The sequence below is a fragment of the Tiliqua scincoides genome, chromosome 2, assembly GCF_035046505.1.
Source record: "Tiliqua scincoides isolate rTilSci1 chromosome 2, rTilSci1.hap2, whole genome shotgun sequence".
Classification (NCBI taxonomy): Eukaryota; Metazoa; Chordata; class Lepidosauria; order Squamata; family Scincidae; genus Tiliqua; species Tiliqua scincoides.
In genome coordinates this window covers 160952919-160974536 of record NC_089822.1, presented here as the reverse complement: position 1 = coordinate 160974536, position 21618 = coordinate 160952919, and the positions used below count along the sequence as shown (strand labels likewise).

At 43.3% G+C, this 21618-nt stretch overlaps 1 protein-coding gene across 2 annotated transcripts in view; it reads right to left on the bottom strand.

Annotated features, from left to right (window-relative positions):
• Window positions 1–2252: 2252 nt before the first annotated feature.
• GLP2R (glucagon like peptide 2 receptor) overlaps window positions 2253–21618 on the bottom strand; it is a 47856-nt gene continuing 28490 nt past the window's right edge. For both annotated transcript variants that reach the window (XM_066616245.1, XM_066616246.1), the window contains 7 exons: window positions 21003–21168; window positions 20321–20381; window positions 17177–17246; window positions 13685–13773; window positions 12064–12202; window positions 5269–5310; window positions 2253–3078 (listed from right to left, as the gene is read on the bottom strand). In XM_066616245.1, coding sequence (XP_066472342.1) covers window positions 2785–3078; window positions 5269–5310; window positions 12064–12202; window positions 13685–13773; window positions 17177–17246; window positions 20321–20381; window positions 21003–21168 — 861 coding nt within the window. In that variant the 3' untranslated portion in view covers window positions 2253–2784. The remainder of the gene's footprint in view (window positions 3079–5268; window positions 5311–12063; window positions 12203–13684; window positions 13774–17176; window positions 17247–20320; window positions 20382–21002; window positions 21169–21618) is intronic.

Below are 21618 nucleotides of genomic sequence, written 5' to 3'. Positions count from 1 at the left end.
ACAGTTCCAGTTTTTTTGTAGGTTTGGAGCAAGAGATGCATCTCATATGCATACGCTCCACAGACAGCTCACTCCCTCACTGTCTGTTTCACACTTTCAAAACATTCAGACAGGTACTCACCCATTTCCAGAACCAGAAACACCCATGGAAAGTGGTTGGGTACAAGTCCAGAGCCCAGGCCACTGACAGAGCCTATGACTGCAATCCTAACCACACTTTCCTGAGAGTAATTCCCATTGAACAAAATAGGACTTACTTCTGAGTAGAGCTGGTTAGGGTTGTGCTCTATGTCTGTGTCCAACCATGCCACATTTTGCTACTGAGGCCACTGCTGCCTTCCTCTTGCCCACTGTGCTGAGGAGTGGCTTGTAACCAGCCCAAAAGAGGAATCTCAAAACATTAAGAAAGCAATGCTGAGGGTTCCAGTCTGTGCTGGTGGGCCCAGAAGATACCTGTCACTGCAGATGGGGGATTAGGTCCCGAAAAAGACCTAATCAGCTTCAGAGACCTGGTCAGCTTCAAAGAAAGAAAAAGACACCTCCAATAGCTTTGCAGGACTCCCTGGAAGTAGAGAAGATTCACTATATTTAGTTATTTGATTTTTCTCTGTAAACCGCTTTGTGAATTTTAGTTGAAAAGCGGTATATAAATACTGTTAATAATAATAATAATAATATCTGAAACTATCTGGTAATATTTTGTATATCTGTGAGTTCGTTGTGTAAAGAAGGAATCTTGTATGTGAAATAAAATTTGGCATTTGGCTTTCAATTTTAATTTTTTAAAAACAAATTTCTAGTGAGACTTCAACAATGTTCTTTTTTTATTTCAGTATTTATGACTGATAAAAAATGCTGTGCAGTTCTTAAAACAAGAGTTGACTCAATCGAAAGATACCAGCTTTACATATTCTGTGTCTCTTGGCTAATAGTGCTAAACAGACACACAGAGCAATAGCAGTCATTTGGGGAATACTGTTACTTCCTGCTATAAGCGTTTTTGCTGATAAAAGCTGTATGTCAAAGGGCTATGTGTAGAAACCACTCATTCTCTCCTTGACTATGGGGAAAACGTTTGCTTATTGTCTAGGGAGTTGTCTGGACCAACATAATGATATGGAACAGGGACATACTGGAGATTGTCCAACTTCCTTTGCATAAACATTACTTCAGCACATCAGCAATAAGATGAATCCCAGAATATGCAGTTCCTCAGATGAACTGAAATTTTTTTTTTTTTGCATGTAACCATCATGATTATAAACAGTTATGTACAAGTAGGTTCCATTAACTTGAACAGAAGTTGAATACAACTTTCACTTGATTGCATCCAACGTGCTTACCAGTGGGGTGCCATTTTAGGTTCATCTAATTAGATGAAGCACTAGAATTCCCAATTGAGGCTTGGTAAAGAATTGCCAGAGCCATTAAGCCAACTGAACCTTTGAAAAATAAGAGTTAATGTGTAGCTATGCAGTACAAAGCTCAGGTTTTCACCGTCTAAGGGATCCTAACAAAGACGTGGAAGATAACAAACATATTGTAATGTGGTAAGAGTAACTTGTTTATCTGTAGCCTAAAATCTCAGAATTGATTGTAAGAACACTACAAGTGGTTATTTCTCCTCCTCCCTTGCAAAACACAGATTAGTTAAAAGTCCCAGCCCAACTTCAACTTCCTCTTGTTTAAGTCGACCCAGCCTGGTTGTGTGGGACCAAAGTCTGATACTCCTTTTCTAGAAGCTTTCTGGCAAGGCCAGCAGGCCAACTCTTTCAAAACTGAACCCAGCAGGGTCTTTTTAGGGGCACATCTGCTGGTTGTAGACTGGTGGTTTTCATTATTTTTAAAGATTGATAGTTTTCATAGTTGCTGCTTGCTGGTGGTTGGTTTTTTTTTTTATATTGTGCTATATATGTATTTTATATATTTTGTGTTTTATAATTTATATGTGTGCTTTAATGTTGTAAGCTGCTTTGGGTGCCTTTCAGGGAGAAAGGTGGATATAAATTGAATGAATAAAATCAATACTGCCCTAGTGAGTGATGCAACCCACAATTCTGGCAACTTATCATGACACAAGCGCATGCAGGGAATAATGACTGAATTTGCCAACCTGATGAGCATAATGGATATAAAAGACTAAAAAATACATGTGTACCTTACAAGTAATAGGCAAAGCATTAACAACTCTGTCCTGGAAACAAGTCAGTTCAGCATTTAATTATTATAGCAAAGGCTGAAAATGTACTTATAAATATGTATACATGCAAGCTATGCCCAACTCAACTCTCAGTCCAGTTAATTTATTCATTGTTGGAATTCAGCCACTTGTTTACTAGCATCACAAATGCAGTTGTTTCCCTTTATGGAAAGTTGAAGAGCAGTCCTGTGGGATCAGAATAGTGGTTTGACTAAACCAGCATTTCATTTTTGGCAGTGTCCAATACTGGATGTTCCAGAGAAACCAAAGCAAGGCAACAGCATGCCGTTATGGTGGGGAGGAGAATCAGTCCTTTCTTGGTGTTCCTGATTTCACATCCAACTTCTGAAGGACCAAAGAGAAGCCATTTTGAGACATTCCCAGGCTATACTTACTTACTTTTTAAATTGACAAAACTAAGCAATTACCTGGGTAGAACGGGATGAAAGAAGAGAAACATTAGGGTGTTGTTTTCATCTTTTCCGTGAATCTCCCACTTTAGTGGCTTCCTCACAAGGTGTGAAATGATGCAAGATCCTTCACAGATCCAATGCAGCGTCTCTGTTTTTGGCTCTCTTACGCATCTAAATCTCACTTTCAAAGACCTCCTCAATAGTCTCTCCAGTTGTGACTTCTCCTTCGCTGCTGTCTGAGGTACTCAGTCTAGGATTGTGCCTCAGTGTGGGGTCGAGCTCCACATTGCAGCCTGTTCTGGACACATTCTGAGGTTGGGTCACCTCTGTACCATTACTGCTCAAATGCTGCTTCTTTGGACATCTCCCCAGGTGTTTGATATTCTTTCCCAGAAAGCACGGCATACAGAGAAAAGGGTATGCCAGCAGAAAATGGGACCACTGCTTGCGCAGTTCAGCTTTCACCTAGAAAAAGAAAGGAAACAAGAGTGAAAGTGTTTTGGTATGGTCTGCAGATGGAAGTGTAAATGCTACACTTATTCTCCTAGGGCATTCATTATCAAGACTAAATAACAGAGCAGCCATATATAATCCCTTTCACACACTAGGATGTTTCTCAACACAGACCTACTGTGGAAATAATCACCCTCTGACTGTCATGGAAAGCACAAGTACATAGTGCTGTGAAATAAAGAAATGAATAGGTATTTATATACCACCTTTCTGGTCATCAGATTACTCCTCTGACTTTATTCAAGGCAGTTTACATAGGCAGGCATTTCTAAATCCCTCAAGGGGATTTTTACAATCATAGAGGTTCTCTTTCAAGAACCAACCACATTTCAGAATGGATCTTCCTGGTTTGGTCTCACTTCTGGCCTCCAGTTCTCCCACGCAGGCTGACAAGCAGCTCCATCTCTCACATGGAGGGCAGCCAAGACGCTTCTTGCTCATGCCAAGAGCAGGTGGAATCACTCAGCTGGGCTTGTCAGCTGCTTCAAGGTCTCACCATTCTCAGCCGTTCAGGGAGCTGCTGGTGTCCTCGAACTGGCGACCTTCTGATGTTATCTAACGGAGGCTCTACCCTCTAGACCAGACCTCCTGCCCCTGAAATTCATGGCATCCAGTATAATCTTAGAGCGCTCTGTCCCATCAGTTTTTAGCACAATACATGCACAGCAGTTTTCCACTTATGGATACACTTCAGACATTGCGCAATGTGTCCTGATCTACTCTGCCTCTTTCATTGTCATGGTATGTGCTTGTGCAATTCTTTGCGTACTATGTACAGAAAAAAAAATCAAGAAGAAACCTATTGCAGTCATTGGCCAGTATGCATGCTCATGCATAGTTGTCACTGAACGACCATTGATATTCGGCATAACCCTACTGGATAAGATCAAAGGCAAATGACCCTCTCTCACCATTGCTCCCCACCCACTAGTATTCAGAGACATACCTATTTTGACTGTTTATGTTTACAATGTCACAGGAGGCTGTTGCGCATAGCCTTCCCTATTTCCTTTCTTTCCCCTCTTCCAACTTCCCCCTTCTTTTGTTTTTCCTTAACTATCTTACCAAAGCCCCTTTCCTAGTCACTCTGGAATTTCAGTGCAAAACTTTGAGCCGAGGCGCAGTCCACTCTCCTAAAATGGTTTTCCTCCATTTTCCCAACCTGGTTGAGGAAATGGAGTGGAGTCCTAGGGCACCTCACCCTCAGCATTCCAGCAGTGCTGAAAGTCGCCTCAGGAGAACCCTCTGCAGGGGAAAAAGCAAGAGTGACTGAGTGGTGGTGAGGAGTCCAGAAATGCACTTGGCTTGAGGGCGCCCAGCCCCCCCCCCCATCTTCTAAGATTTGTACACCTGCTATCATTCAGAGCACACAAAGTCCTGCCTGTGCCCTCACTCTGTACAAAGAAATGGAGTGCACTCCCATCTTCCTGGCAACTGGTCTGTCCTCACAGTACTGCAATTCCATCGACTGCTAGTCCCTTTGTCCTCCCTTCCTTACCCAAGCAGGGGTGCCCAAACCCCGGCCCTGGGGCCACTTGCGGCCCTCAAAGACTCCCAATGTGGCCCTCTGGTAGCCCCCAGTCTCCAATGAGCCTCTGGCCCTCCAGAGATTTGTTGGCACCCGCTCTGGCCCGACACAACCGATCTACACAAAAAATCCAATGACTTTTGCCTTTGGTTTTTGCTGCCTATACTTGCATATGACTATTTGGGGCAGGTAATATACACCCAAATGTATACTCTAATGTTAATGCAATGTTGGTGGATGACATCCATATCTGGGTGTGAATTTCCACCCAACATTACCAATTCACACGTAATTGGTAGCTGATCACAAGAAGCCATTACTGGTTGCTGTTTCCGACAGAAATCGGAAGGGACCGCTGTTTCCTCCACACTCTCTCCCCAACTGTCAAAAGGAACACTGGGTAAAATGTACACACCTCTTTAATCAGGTACTATCCTTCCTATAGCAAACTTCCAAAGAACCCCAAGAACACTATGCCCTGGGACAGTGGTACAGAGTCAGGCAGATCCTTATGGCTCTTTATTGTTTGCTGCTGGTGAAGGTTCTATCTAGCTTGTTTCCATTAATATGCTTTGTAATGTGGCTAGAAAAAAAGATATCAAAGGATAACCTACCTCTCCATTACAAAAACAGTATAACAGTGCAACAAGAAGCCCCTGGAAGAGAGAGAAAGTAAATCAGATTGGAGTAGAATTTGCCGCAGTACAACTGAACGCCGAGTGTAAGGATATTGTCCTGAAAACACCTGAAACCTGATCTGTTGTGTTTCCAAATAGAATTAATTGCATTAATGTTCAATCTTGCTCAAGAATGGTTTTTGTCTTGCAGCAACCAGGTGACCAAAGTATCAAGCCTGCATCTTAACCCAATAATCTGTTTTAATTTGCTTTGAATGATTTTGCTAGACGCAGTGTCTGGCTGGCAATTTTGAAGCACTAAGGTTCATCCAAGGAAATATATCATTCTCACCTAATCTGTGCTTTCCACAAAACCCAGAGCACTGTGCTTGACTTTGTGCAAGGAGGACTGTAGTCTGAAGTTTAGGGCAAAATGAAAGTCTGTTTATGTACAGTCAGTTTTTTCTTCCAAGACAGATCAGCAGCACACTGACAGCCCAATCCTAACTCACTTTCCAGAGCTGATGCAGTCGTGCCAATGGGGCACATGCAGCATCCTGTGGTGGTGGTGGGGCACTCACAGAGGCCTTCTCAAAGTAAGGGAACATTTGCATTGGTGCTGGAAAGTTTATTAGGATTGGACTGTTAACCCCACCTTATTTCTTACATTTTTTTAAAATTATGTAAGGATCTCTAATATTGAACTAATGAAAATCTGACTTTGTTCCATATGGCTTTCATTGGCAGGAATGTGATGACATCTAGAACTCAAAGAATTTGTCTCCATATAGATTTATATATGATATAAGAAAGACTATGCATCATGTCCAGGTCCTTGGGGAGGGAAGGCAATGCAAATGCCCGAAGTCTCCGAGCAAAGATGGGAGAACTGGAATGTCTGGTGACAAGGGAAAACATTGACATAGTGGCCATAATGGAAACCTGGTGGAATGCAGAGAATCAGTGGGATGCCGCAATCCCGGGCTATAAACTCTACAGGAGGGACAGGCAGGGGCGTGTTGGAGGTGGGGTGGCCCTTTATGTTAAGGAAGGGATAGAATCCAGCAAAGTAGAGATTGAAGGTGGGTCCGACTCCACCGTAGAATCTCTGTGGGTTAAATTACCAGGCTTGTGCAGCGATGTAATACTGGGGGCGTGCTATCGTCCTCCAGCCCAGAAATCGGATGGGGACCTTGAAATGAGGAAACAGATCAGGGAGGTGACAAGGAGGGACAGGGTTGTAATCATAGGGGACTTCAATTATCCTCACATCAACTGGGTCAATTTGTGTTCTGGTCACGAAAAGGAGACCAGATTTCTTGACATGTTAAATGATTGTGCCTTAGAACAGCTAGTCATGGAGCCCACCAGAGGACAGGTGACTCTAGATTTAATATTGTGCAGTACTCAGGACCTGGTTAGAGATATCAATGTTACTGAGCCGTTGGGGAACAGTGATCATGCTGTGATCCGTTTCGACATGCATGTCGGGGGAAGAATACCGGGCAAATTTCTCGCAACAACCCTTGACATTATATATCTGGACTTTCAGAAGGCGTTCGACACGGTCCCTCACCAAAGGCTACTGAAAAAACTCCACAGTCAGGGAATTAGAGGGCAGGTCCTCTCAAGGATTGAGAACTGGTTGAAGGCCAGGAAACAGAGAGTGGGTGTCAATGGGCAATTTTCACAATGGAGAGAGGTGAAAAGCGGTGTGCCCCAAGGATCTGTCCTGGGACTGGTGCTTTTCAACCTCTTCATAAATGACCTGGAGACAGGGTTGAGCAGTGAGGTGGCAAAGTTTGCAGACGACACCAAACTTTTCAGAGTGGTGACGACCAGACGTGATTGTGAGGAGCTCCAGAAGGATCTCTCCAAACTGGCAGAATGGGCAGCAAAATGGCAGATGCGTTTCAATGTAAGTAAGTGTAAAGTCATGCACATTGGGGCAAAAAATCAAAACTTCACATATAGGCTGATGGGTTCTGAGCTGTCTGTGACAGATCAGGAGAGAGCTCTTGGGGTGGTGGCAGACAGGTTGATGAAAGTGTCAACCCAATGTGCTGCAGCAGTAAAGAAGGCCAATTCTATGCTTGGGATCATTAGAAAAAGTATTGAGAACAAAACGGCTAATATTATAATGCCGTTGTACAAATCAATCGTAAGGCCACATCTGGAGTATTGCATCCAGTTCTGGTCGCCACATCTCAAAAAGGACATAGTGGAAATAGAACAGGTGCAAAAGAGAGCAACTAAGATGATTTCGGGGCTGGGGCACTTTCCTTATGAGGAAAGGCTACGGCGTTTGGGCCTCTTCAGCCTAGAAAAGAGACGCCTGAGGGGGGACATGATTGAAACATACAAAATTATGCAGGGGATGGACAGAGAAGATAAACACTCTTTTCCCTCTCACATAACACCAGAACCAGGGGACATCCACTAAACTTGAGTGTTGGGAGGGTTAGGACAGACAAAAGAAAATATTTCTTTACTCAGTGTGTGGTCGGTTTGTGGAATTCCTTGCCGCAGGATGTGGTGATGGAATCTGGCCTGGACGCCTTTAAAAGGGGATTGGACAAGTTTCTGGAGGAAAAATCCATTACGAGTTACAAGCCATGATGTGTATGTGCAACCTCCTGATTTTAGAAATGGGCTATGTCAGAACGCCAATGCAAGGGAGGGCACCAGGATGAGGTCTCTTGTTATCTGGTGTGCTCCCTGGGGCATTTGGTGGGCCGCTGTGAGATACAGGAAGCTGGACTAGATGGGCCTACGGCCTGATCCAGTGGGGCTGGTCTTATGTTCTTATGCAGCTAACTGCCCCAGCCTCATATATGACAGGGGCCACATCAATATTGACAAGCAGCCCACTCCAACTGTAGAGAGAAGGAGGTGGAGCTTGAAGTGAACATCCAGCCCTCCCAGAGGTACTGGTAATTTCCAATAAAAATCCTATTGATGGCATCACACTACTTCATACAGCTTATTATTTGGGACCTGAAAATCCCCAAGTAAATTTGAAATTGTGTTTTAGCAATAGATAATCAACTCATGAAAGCATGTACACTGTTGTTATATTTATAAATGAGTAATGTATACAGAGTAACAAATGTCTTGAGAGTGATTATTCATAATTTCAAACTACTTAATGTTCTGAAAGTTCTTCCCTGACTTGCAATTTAAAGTCAAGTCTGTCTACAGTCAGTTCCCCAAATTTCCAGGCACTAATTTGCAAACTCGTACTACTACTTCACATTCCAGAAAATTTTCCATGTCTTTCTTTTTGAGAAACATTTGGCAAAGGTTGCTTCCTCATTCACAAATATACCTAGAAGGAAGTAGAGTACTAATGTGACCCCAAGTCTCTAAAAGCTATGTGTGGGCAATTGGGAATTTTTCCAAGAAAATATATTCTTGCATTTCATACTTAATGTCAAGATTGTGAAAAATGTGGGTGCAACATGCACCCTATGAAATATTTGTCAAGGGAGAGACATCATGCCTAGTCCTGAGACTACAGTAGGTTGTTCAGGAAATTTTCCTGATGAGGGTAGAAAAGCTCCTGAAGTGCAGAACAACATGAAAGGTTCCAAAGTGTCTAGTTACACTTCTGAGGAGGAAGGAGAAGGGAAAAGACAATCTTCTGGAAGGAATAGCAAGGAACATGTGGAAACTAAGGAACCAATCCAATGCAGCCAGCACTGGCCCAGCATCAGTGTGCAATGTCACAAACATGCCATAAAGCACACCTGCAACTGTCTGTGCTGGTCCAGCCCTGGAGCTGATTCAGTGAGAGTCCATGCTGAGCAGGTGACAGGAGGAGGACGGGGGACTGCCACCTGGAGCTTCGGGTGAGTGCTGGATAGCAGAGTGGTAAGTCTGGATGGGGGGAAGGTGTTCCAGGGTGGGGGGAGGGCAGAGGGAAGGAGTGGCAGCAGGCTTTGCCACCATATCCTAACCCCCCTCCCACCCTGGGAGACCTGAACCAGATCTCCGATTAGCTACCCTGAGAAGCTCCGGCACTGCTTCCCAGCCTCATGGGATGCAGTGGTAGCCATTTCGGCGCTGCTGCAGCTCTGGGCGCTGAGAAGCACTGGATTGAGCTGTCCTGGCCCTCCAATTAGATACATAGTTCATGAACAGTGGAAATACAGTAGTCTGCAAGTGAGGAGTGAGCGCTTTTAAGTGACTGTTGAGGGCACGAAGAGTAGAGATGGACGCAGAAGGAAAACACAGAAGAAATTGTGTTTGGATTCAATACTTTAGCCTGGTCCATGGTTATGTATGTTGGTGGGAAAGGGCAAACATTTTCACAGATATTTTATATCATTACCCTGCACATGTTGGATCTCTTCTGATCTCAGAAGCTAAGCAGGGTCAGGCCTGGTTAGTATTTGGATGGGAGACCGCCTGGGAATACCAGGTGCTGTAGGCTTATAGCATAGTCTTTCGAGACTGAAGGCTACCAACCAAAAGGTATTTGGTAAATGTGCCCTGAAAAAGTGTTTCACTAACTGATTTGGGAATTTTCATAAAATATACAATATGTTAAGGAACTGTTTTATTTTTTTTGCCTCTGTCTTTTCCATTGTCACTCACAGCACATGGCGGGTCAGTCCCCTGGGAATAGGAAAGGGCCCACTGTTTCCTGGTCACTTTTTCCCTTCTGGAGTCTTGCAGGGAGGAAGCAGTGCACCTTATACCCATAGGAGTACCTGCTGTATGTGGAAGCAGAGACTGTGGGAGGTTGCATGGGAGGCCACTTCCCAAGGGCCCCACTTCTATAAATGCCTTATTCTTTTCCGTATCCTTCTACAGTAGGTAGAAGGTAAGTAGGTAGGTAGGTGAATGCTGGGAACAGAGATGAGTTTGGAAGTTCTTTCCTCTTAATTTTGTATTTCCTTCCCAAGCCCTTTCTGTGGGTGGACCAGGTATCTCTGGCTTGCACAAAAGATCCATAGCAGTGCCACAGCTTCTCCCTTCTGTTGGGCCCCTTTAGCAGGTTTTCAAGGCCATGGTTGAAGATTATAATTTGCATTCTCACTGAAATGAGGTGTCCTTCATGGACTGTAGGGTGGAATTTATTGCTTCTCCTTTCTCTCCGTAATGAACTATACACATTTGGAGGAAAGATTTATGTGACTATTTATTTGTACTCGTATATTACTATAATGCTAAGAACTAGAATCTCTTGGAAAACATATTGGGAGTATTTTTTTTTCCTTTAAAAAAGCAAGTAGAGGACAACTACCACAGTTTATATTAGAGCTATTAATGACATTCAAACTCTATTTTTGATGTGGCATAAGCAAAAGCTGTCATGGATAAGAAGCATTCCCACTGTAAGGATGGTGGTTTTGCCAAATAGCCTGTTTCTGTTTCGGACCCTCCCAATTCATATTGGCAATGCTAAATTAAGGACATCACAATAAAACACTACCAAGTGTATTTGGATGGGAAAGAATCATGTTTGCAGTTGAGTTCAGTACACTAATATAGTGTGTCATAGGGAATTTGTGGTGCCAAATCTAACATTTTTATGATCATTCTACATAGATAGCAACAGTAAGGGACTGGTTTAGAAAGAAGTCTAGAACAGAAACAATACAATATTTAAAGTTCTCGTGACTTACTTCACTGTGATACCACAAATTTAATCTTACTTTAAAGAAAAAGATAATCTCTTTGTACCACCAATATGGAAAACATGTTAATTAACTCCAAATAGCTCACCTCAGCCTTTGTGTAATATTATCAAGAGATACCTGAGAGACCTAGAATTATGGGAGCAATTTAATTTAAGAAGTAGGATTTCATTTGTAACAGAATTGTCTTATCATGAAATATATTTACACAAGTTCCTGGTACACAACCCTGTTTGTTCAATATCTGCAAATATAACATCTGGTAGATGCCTTAAGCCATTGATTTGGAGGAATTAGAGAGAAGTTGAAAACCTACTGATTCAGGACTACGGTAACTCTTTGATATTGCTGCATTTCAATTTGCTCAATAATATACTATAAATGTTTCTGCTTAAAGAAAACAGGAGAAAGAACTAATTCCACAAAATATACAGAAATGGATCTGAACCAAAGTTCCCTCAAAGTTAATTTTTATAAACTTGAAATAATATTTTTGTGGTTGTATTATTTTACCTTTAAAAGTTAAAAATATATACTAACAAGATATTTGGCCAAGTGTTGCAGACATAGCTCATCTTCAGCGGACTTAATTCGTATTTGTTGGCAATGCCAAACAACACAAAACCATGGGACAATCAATGGGCAATCATTCAACTCCTTGAAGACATTACTGATTATGAATTACCACTAGACCCTTTAACCATACTTCTTTGAAGGGAAGATAGCAATATGTGACCATGAATTTATTATAGATTTTTTGTGCAGAGCAAGAATGAACTTGGCAGTAAACTGAGAAAAGTTCACCACCACTTCTAAGCTTAACTGCTCTTTGGAAAAGTTCTGGCAAACAGCTGAGATGACAAAATTGACAAATTACATTAGGATCAGGGAGGGATGCTAGACAGATACTGCAATAAGTTTGTGAACCACTGAGCACTGTTTATTCAAGACTGGAATGAGAAGTGTAATAATAATATTCATCCATACTATATGTTCTTTCTTCTTTGTGATAAATGATTTAATGATCCCCTCTTTTTCCCTATGGTTTTGGTCTTTTTTTTTCTTCCATGCTTTTATGAATCTTGTGAAATTGACAGTACATTTACTGGAGGAAAAAAAAAAACTTTTCTTAACCTGGAGAACTTACATGAAATGAGTCCATTGTCAGTTGAATAAAGGTTTTTATATGCCTGGAAAGACCCTCAACTTGGTCATCGATGATGAAAGAAAAGACAAAGTCATGAATCCCAAGTAATGGAATTAACACAAGGGTTGATCTTGCCAATCTGGGGAAAAAAGAATGAAAACTGTAATTATTGCATACTTAGGTGAAACTTGCAACTAAATCCCAATGGAGTTATCATAACATCAAGTCTCTTTCTGGAGGTTTGGGACTATGTATTCCCATGTCTATTTTTACAGTGGTATGCCTGCATATGGACATCCCAGGAGGCCAAAATTGAGAGGCATCACTGGAGAGTCTAGTGTACTGTCTGTGCTTGCAGAGAAATAGCAAGGGGTTGAAATATTTGAAGTATTGAAGCAAAACCAGTGCCCTTCACATTCTGTCTCCCAAATGATTACCAGGTTGGTTCGGAGCTAGCATACTTTAATAGGTTGCAGATTTCTGACACAAAAATACATTTCCTTAAAAGGAAAAGCATGCAAACCACAAGTAGGTGAACTATTGTACTAATAATATTATACCATCATATGACAATTGCACAAACACATTTTTGGCTGCCTATATGTGTGTTTCAAGTGGCTATTAGCTGTGGTTCCCCAGACCTAGATGTCACTATAACAGAAAGCCTAGGCTAGACTGTACCACTTCAGACTGCATGGGAGTTTATATGATCCCAATGCTCTTCCATACCAAAATATTCTCTCTACATTAAAAAACAAAACAAACAAACAAAAAACCTGGCATGAAAATTAAAGGATTCTAGTCTGACTTTCTACCTGAGGAGCTTTTATGTACAGTAGTTCCCCGGTATCCATAGGTGGTATGTTCTAAGACCTGCTGTGGATACCCAAAACTGCAGATAGTAGCAAACCCTATTTATAAGGCTTTGAAGAACTGCCAGCACCACTACTTTTGCACTTTGGGGACATTATTAAGGAAAATTAAGGGTTATTTTCATAACAACACTGGGATAATGCAGCAATGAATGTGGACAGCAAGAACTAGCCAGAGCCTAAGTGGATACGAGTAAAGTGGGCTGGCGTGGGTACGGAGGACAAAGAGATGAGTCATGTACTGAGCGTGACAGGGCAGGAAGATTTCACCATGTTACTCAGAATGGTGTGCAATTTGAAACTTAGTAATAATTTATTTCTGGAATTTTTCCATTTAATATTTTTGTACCACTATAAACTGCAGATAACTGAAACTGTGGAAACTGAGTCTGTAGTTACTAAATAGCAGGTGCAGTTCTGAGAAGAGCCATTGGTACCAGTGGCACTCTACCTGGGGTAAGGGAACAAAAGTTCTCTTCCCCTGAGGAGATTCTGGCACTTGCTCTGGACTTGCGGGATATAGTGGTGGCCATTTTGGAGCCACTGGACTTTGCAGTGCTGGAGCACCATAGGATTGAGCTGTTAGTGATATTTCTAGTCGGCACATTTAATTTGAAATTCTTTTTAGAGTATCAGTTCTTCCTTGCAACTGTAACAGCAAATGATGACAAAATCCTGTTTTCAATTTAAAAGAACACTACCACAGACGGCTAAGTAGATTACTACAAATCTGGGAATGTAATACTTACCTGAATTTGTAATCACGAAAGTTCATTTGCTGGGCTTTAAGTTTGGATAGTAATAGCTTCACAATTTTCAAGAAGATGCAGAAGTTAACCTTCAAAGAAAAGAACACGAAGCTTGGTTAGTTACAGGAAATGAACGACTTGTTTGCCTATCCATCTGCCAATAAGCAGAGAAATCTCGTAATGGAACGATGACAAGAAATGTACTCAAAGCAGCAATTTAGCCTCTGAATGTACAGAGAGGCTGTTTTTAGATTTTTTCTTTTAATCCATAACATTTTGCTGCCATTGCCCTGTCACATTCTCTGTGTACTTTTTTCAGACCAACAGTTGCCAGGTCCAAGCCAGCCACAGCTCTTCTTTGAGGTTGCTTTGATGAAAAGGAAAAAGAGGGGACAGTACTCGGAGAAACAAAGCACTGCAGGTCTGTCCTGACCCAGGTGAGAGTTAGAGAATAATAGAGTTAGCCAGTTAGCTTTGTTGTTTTATGCTGATATGTTTCCTAGAAGTTTTTATGCCTCTAGCATTTGCTGCCTTTTGTAACTTTTTGTAACCCTATGTATTTTTACCATGTTGGTTCATTGTCTGTTGGGGACAAAGGTTCAGAATCCTGCCTAGCCGTTCAGCAAGCTACCAAAAATCCTCACTGTGGACTAGTAACTTGAGGACTGAGACTTTAAGTAAAGAAAGTGCTCAGTGCCTACAAGGGATATAGTTAAGCCTAGAGGGTCTCGGTTTCCCTGGACTGAGACACTGGCTCTTACAGGGTGGTGGCAGTACTACCGAACAGGGATCTTTGAGGGCTCTAGGGTTCAGAACCAACAACTCTGAGCACCCCAAAACCCTGGGAGTGAGACCAAGTATACGACAAGGTCAACAATCCTCTCTCTGCAACTTCACAAAATAGGGAAGTTGCTGTTCTCTCTCTCCATACTCAAGTGTGTGCGCGCGCGCGCGCACACACACACACACACACACACACACACACACACACACACACACACACACACACACACACACGCATGAATGTGCCCCAAGCCCCACTGGTAAGAAATTGCATTTTGCAACTGTGCTTCTGTCTTTCACTGACTACAGGTCCAAACTTGTTATACATGGGTTTTTTATACATGAATCTGACTCAACACAAATGGCACCTGCAAATGAGAAGGAATGTGCTGATCCCCGGAGAAGAGGAAAATGCACCCCTTTAAAATCAGTTTTTAAAAAAACTGCTTTTCTTACTGTTGTAGCGAGACAGTCATGCAAGTGATCATTCCATTCTTCGGCTGAGCCAGGCAAAGGCAAGACTTCCCTTGCATTTCTAATTGCTGACTGCCTCTCTACAACAGTAAGAAAAGCTGTTTTTAAACCACAATTTTTTTCTTTTTTTAAACTGCTTTTATTTAACACTTTTTATGGCATCAGCAAGGAGTCCCAGAATCAAACACTTGCGGATGTCAAGGCAAGACCTTATTCCATTAGGAGCAATGGAGGGGCAAGAAACCTGGTGGGTCTTTACGTCTATTTTTCCACTGTTTTTAATCCACATATTTTTTTTATCCACTAGCGATTCTGAAACGGGACCCCAGTGGATAATGAGGGACAACTGTAGTTATGAGATTTAGGGTTTAATTATTCTTTATACACAAATGCATGTAACAAAGCACAATAGGAGATAGGGAGTAGAAGGGGGAATCATTTCCATTTTTCAATGAACGTCTTATAATGCAATCCTATGCACCAGTGGAACTCTCCGTTCACCAAGTGCCATTGTGTTGTAAAAGGTGCTAGTGTCCTGCAGTTCAGGGCCACTAGTGCAAATGGCCAGAGGTCCCACATGAACAGCAGTGGCTGCTGGCCACACTACAGATGGTAACGTGGCAGCTGGAAAGATTCAAGGGAGGGAGGGGGAAGATCATGGGTGGGTAGGGCATTTCAAGAGCAGGAGGCAATGGACCCTGTTGGAGGCAGCACATGCCAAGATGCTATCTCCATTTTCGCAGCCAAACACACTCCGTGCCTCTCTTCATACTTATGCCAGCAAAATAGCTGGCATGGGTCCAAGGAGTCTCACTAGCAACCAGGTGGCCTACCTACCTCTACCTCTACTTACCTCTCCCAGGTTGTCTGGTTACCCACCACCACAGCATGCAGTGCATGCTCCGTTGATGGAGCTACATACTATGGACTTCCAGGGGATAGGATTGGGCTGTCAGCCAGGCACTGTTAATCTGTGATCTGAAAAATTCACTAGTTCATCCGCTTAGGTGGCAAATTATTAAATAGGTACTTTAATAAATTCTGTACCTCTGCCAGGTCTGCTCTGTCAAGTAGTGTAATAATATATAATGGAATGGGGGAGTCCCCCAGATGGTTGTGATTATACTTGAAATGGTAAGCTGATAGTTGCAAGCAATCCGGTTTTTTGCTCAGAGTGGAAAGTGAGTGGAAAGTGACTGCTTTTATATGAACAATTTATATATATATATATAAACAATTTAGCAGATGGGCAGCCCAATCCTGAGCTGCCTGGTGGCTCCATGGCAGGCTCCCGCCAGATCCTGCACCTCCCGTGCTACCACAGGAGGCTCCTCGGGAGAAGAGGAAGTTCGTCCCTGTCCCCGGATAAGGGAAGCAGCCCCGCAATGGGGCTACTCACTTTAGCAGCGACCTTTTGGTCATTGCTAAAGTAAGGGCACTCATGTAGGGCAAGCAGCCCTGCCTGAGTGCCTTGGATCCTGCAGAGCTCGGCTCTGTGGATCCGCCTCTGCCCCACCCCTCGACACGCGTCCCCCACGCTCCTGGCAATGCCTCCCCCCTCCCTGGAACACCTCCACCATGCCCCCGGCCATGCCCCCACCTCCCATTCCGCAGCCCAGCTGGTGCTGGGCTAGTTCTGGCAGGAATCCGGCGGTAAGCCCTGCAAAAGTGCCTTACGGCGCGTTTGCGACTGTAGTCCGTGGAGCAGAGCCACGCCGTGGACCACAGGATCAGGCTCACACTCAATACACTGTCTAAACTCGTACAGAATGGAAACACCAAACTTGCTAGAATTATTTATGTTGTTTGACAATCTGAAACTCAAAGGCTGCGTACTCTTATATATGGGACTATGTACTCGTATGTCGGCTTACGTATTAATTTGACAGCCTAAATTGTTTGTAGATCACAGCCTGAGATCGTTTGAGCCTTTATAAAAATGGGTCCTGGAAATCTAGCAGTTCATGACAGGCCATTGCCATGGGCAAAGTGACTGCCATACCAGAACTCTATAAACATAACACTACCCCATGTTAAACCCCTTTATCTGGAAGATAATCTTATTGATCTGAATGGAAATTATTGCATACGATTTCTTTAAACAAAAAACAAAACCCCAACAGCTCACATATAGGTATTAGCATCACCAGGAGACATCTTCTTTTACAAATAATATAAAAGAACCAATTATCACAACTGCGTAACACATTCACAGAACCAGAAAATGATCCTTACAGCAATAGAAAACAACATGGGTCCTCGAATGATCCACCAGAGCGCCATGTTCTGATTTCTTGCCCAACATCTAGAAAGCAAGGCAAATGTCATTCCATTAGTTCATATAAAACACAAATAGAAACCCACAGGGGTGTGTGTTTGTTTAGGAGGAATGTATCTTAGCACACTCCATTTAGTATACTTCATAGGTCCTGGAAAGGCAATTCTTTACTTCGAGGTGACTTGCAATCCTCATTTTTTTAAAGTGGGCCAGGACCATTGAAGTCTCACCAGGTAACTGTCAACAGGTCAGTTATTGACCAAAGATCAATTTAGTGAATAAGGAAGCAGCAGTCTCTAGGGGAACATTTGTGTTGAGCTTTTCAAATAGGTCAGAACTCTCGTCGATTATTTCCAAACTCTGCACCAAATGTGCTGGTACCTAGCGATGTGCTGGTTCTCCCCCCTCCATCTGACCCTCCTACACAACCAGCTCCTCGCTATTAAAAACTATATAGGCCTGTCCTATATCCACAGGGGGTCCATTCCAGAATCCCCGCAGATACCTGAATCCACAGAAACAAGGGGAGTCCTACTCTGAAACTCCAGAGGCGAGGGGAGCTCTGCTCCCCTCGCCTCTGGTGGGTCCTCTAAGCCCAGCATAGTCTGCAGACATCCTTCCGCAGGCTCTGCTGAGCTCAAACAGAGCCCTAGAGGTGAAAAAAGTCATTTCCGATTTTTTTCATAAAACCAGAAGTGACATTTTTAATGCTATAAGAGTTTAGGAGGCCCGGAGGCCCTGGAGGGCTTCCAGGAAGTGACTTTTTCTTCTCTAGGGCTCAGTCTGAGCTTGGCAGAAGCCGCAGACAGATGTCTGCAGCCTCTGCTGGGCTCAGAGGACACTCCGGAGGCAAGCATCGGGGTACACACAGGGGGCCCGCGGACCTCATCTAATGATAACACCTCAGAACACCCCCGGAGGTGTCGTAAAGGCACTTCTGGTTTTTCTGAAAACCATCCAGAAGCCCTTCTAAATCTCTGAGGGGCTCAGAACACCTCTGGATGTGATTAGAAGGCATATCCAGTCACATCTGAAGATCAGGTGAGGGGCAAGACCTGCTGATTCATCTGCGGATTTCAGCATCCATGGGGGTTTCCAGGAATCCCTCCAGGAATCCCTCCTCCTTCAAGAGACACACTGGGTTGCAATCTAGTTGAATCTCGATCCATCTATTTCAGTATTGTCTACAGTAGCGCTCTAGAGTTTCATTCAGGCCAAGGTCCTTGTTCCCCAAGGCTACCTGTAGGTGCTAGAGATTTAACTGGGGACCTTCTGCATGCATGCAGGTGCTGCATCTGAAATGCTTGCGCTATGGACCTTCTCCCTCTGCAAGCTTCTGACTGAGTGCTAAACTGCCAAACCAAGTGTGTACATAGCAGCTGTGCAGACATTCGCTCAGTCCTGCAGTTCTTCTGGAGAGTAACAGAGCCTGATAGGAAACTCTTGACTTTTTGCCAAGGCAACTAATCAGATTATTCATCAAGATTACATTTTGCAAAATCAATTCTAGACAATAATCCATTTCAAAGCAAGTAATCCTAAGGCATGCATTTTTCCTAACAGCAGACTATTACTCTAATAGTCTTGACTGCAGGGAACTGTACTGAAGTATTTTTATTTGTATAGCAAGGTTGCTAATGGAGATTTAAGCAACTGATATATGGGAGCAAATGAAGTTGACCCATTTGTCTTCCACTGGCCATAATTAAACTGCAGGTTACCTTACTCCATTCCTTTGAGTAGGAGTTCATTTGAACAAGGGGAACCAATCAGCTGGAGGTGTAGGAAGGGCACTTCCGATTTTTGGGGAAACTGGCAGTGCATTTATGCCTCTCTGGGGGTGTTCTGCGGCCCGGTTGCACACAGTCTGCGGCCCGGCAGGCTCTTCCAGTCATGTCTGGGATGTCAGATAGGACCCTCCACCACGGGTTTGGAACCCATGTTGATTCTGGGGTTCTGGAACCCATGTTGATCCGTGGGTTCTGAACCTGTGTATAAAAAGGGTTCACCTGTACCGCCTTTCTCACGTGAATGATCTGTGGATCTTCAAATAGCATAGCTATGGTTACCACTGCTTTCCTACTCTTTCATTCTGCAGGGTTTTCAGCTGGTCTGCCTCTGGTTAACATATCTTTGGAAAGTAACATTTCCACTTTAAACTTCCACAGATGATAACTGTTATTGTTTAGCTTTGCTATAGCCAACTTAGGGCCCAATCCTGAACAGCGTGTGCCGGCTCACCACCAGTGCGTACTGTGGCAAACGTGCCATAAGGCATGTTTGTTAGCCCTTGCTGCGGGCCCAGCACTGGAGCTAGCCCAGCGTGAGCCCACACTGGGCCAGCTCTGGCGCTGGGCCCATGTTCCACCACCCAGCATGGTGGAGGCATTCCAAAGTGGAGGTGTGGAGTCAGGGAGAGGGAGCGGGGCAGGAGGGGGTGCGCATGGTGCAGCTCAGCTCCTGAGCCCTGTGCCGGGTTGTGCGGCCCAACACAGTACTCTCTGATTTTGTGCCAGCTCAAGAGCCACCGCAGAATTGAGTAGCCCCATTGCGGGGCGACATTCCTTACTTGGGGGATAGGGACAAAAGTCCTTCTCCCAAGGAGGTGTTGGTAGCTGCCTAGGGCATGTTGGATGCTGCAGCAGCTATTTTTACACGCAGGTAGAAACAGCAAGATGGGAGAAAGGTCAAACAAAGGGTTTAGTAATAGTAAGAGAGAGTAACTCACAAAAACCTTTGAACAAACAACAAATTCCCCTACTGGTGGAAGCCAACATTTACACCCCCACACACCATTATCATACTAGTCTAGCTTGCATGCTGTTGCTCTTGCAACACAAAACCATTCACAAAACTAATTTTACCATGCCTCCACAACTGACCAGAAATAAGGGGTGGTTTATTGGGGGGGGGATCACAAAATTCACCTCCCTGCATGACCAGAATACTACAAATGATCAACTCCACAACAAGTTCACCAAGTGTGAACAACTGCCTATATATCCAGTCTAGGAACTCTATGAAAAGACAGCATCCCCTCACCTTCTACTCGAGCAAAAGGGGCAGAGAGGGGAACAACAAACTGATGCTTTGAGACTTACCCTTCATTCTCCAGTCGGTATCTACTTATTCCCCAGGAGGCCACAATCAGAACAGGAACACCTTAAAGGAAAAATGGATGTGGGAAATTGTGGCAAGACAATGCTGAAGACATAACAGTCCTGATGTATCTGGGATTCCTTATTTCAAAATAAAAACAAAGAGCCTTTAAGGCTGACAAATCTATTTCAGCATACACTTCTGTGGACCAAATGCTTCTAATGGACTTTAGAGAACTCTAGTCCATGAAACCATATGTTGATGTTGGTTTTTAATGCTACAAAAACTCCTTGTGTTTGCTGCAACAGACTATCATGGCTACTACTCTACAACTAGCTGGAGTGCACAGAAGTAGCAGCTAAACCATCACCAACAATCAGTTAGCCAAGTGAAACACCTGCCCCAACACAGAGGGCAACAAAGCTACAGCAGGCTGTTTATGCAATCAGGAAATGGTTACCAATAAAAATCCCTTTTTCTGATAATTGATTTGACCCTCCCCACCCCTATATGTTATCTGGTTGATTTGCTCACAATTATATTTGTAGCCCTCTTTACCTCCTGCAATAGTCAGAGGCGATAACTTTACTGCAACCCAGAAGGTCATTGGTCATAACAGGTTAAAAAATTACCCTGAGGCAGAGGACCACAAGTTAAATGGCTTTGACAAAAATTCATATTTACCCCATCCAATGAAGACATATTTCCACAGTAGAAGTTTCTCAGACAGCACAATGGCCACCAATAATCGATGGAGATAAATTCCTTCCACTAAAAGCCAGAAACAATTTGCCTCAATGGCATAATGCAGGAAAACAGAACCCATCCGGCAATGGATGAGGCTATCATTCTGTAGGCATGAGACAATGAGAATAAACATGGTTAATATTGTACAGTCTTGTTTTCATTAGTAACAGCAAAGTTTAACTTAGTACAACATCCAGTACGCAGATGTATGGTGTTCAAGAAATTTAAAAGTGGCTGCAATTCCTCAGTTTCTTAGGTTGTGGGTCTACAAGTTGTTAAGAATGGCTGCATGAAAGTTATTTGAAAACTGCTCTGGAAATTAATGGTCTCAAGGTGCTTGGAATTTTGAATGGGAGCCTCCAGCAGCAGGAGCCAGGCAATAAAATTGCAATATATATATATTAGGCAATATAATTGCACTAATGGGGCAGCTGTTGAGCTATGCAGATAACCAGAGTTATTACATGTTTCAGTCAAGGAGGGTCAGGTGTCCTGAAAATCCAATATGGTTCCAGCTGGCCTTATGTCAGCTGACTGTGGCTTGGCTTCAGTC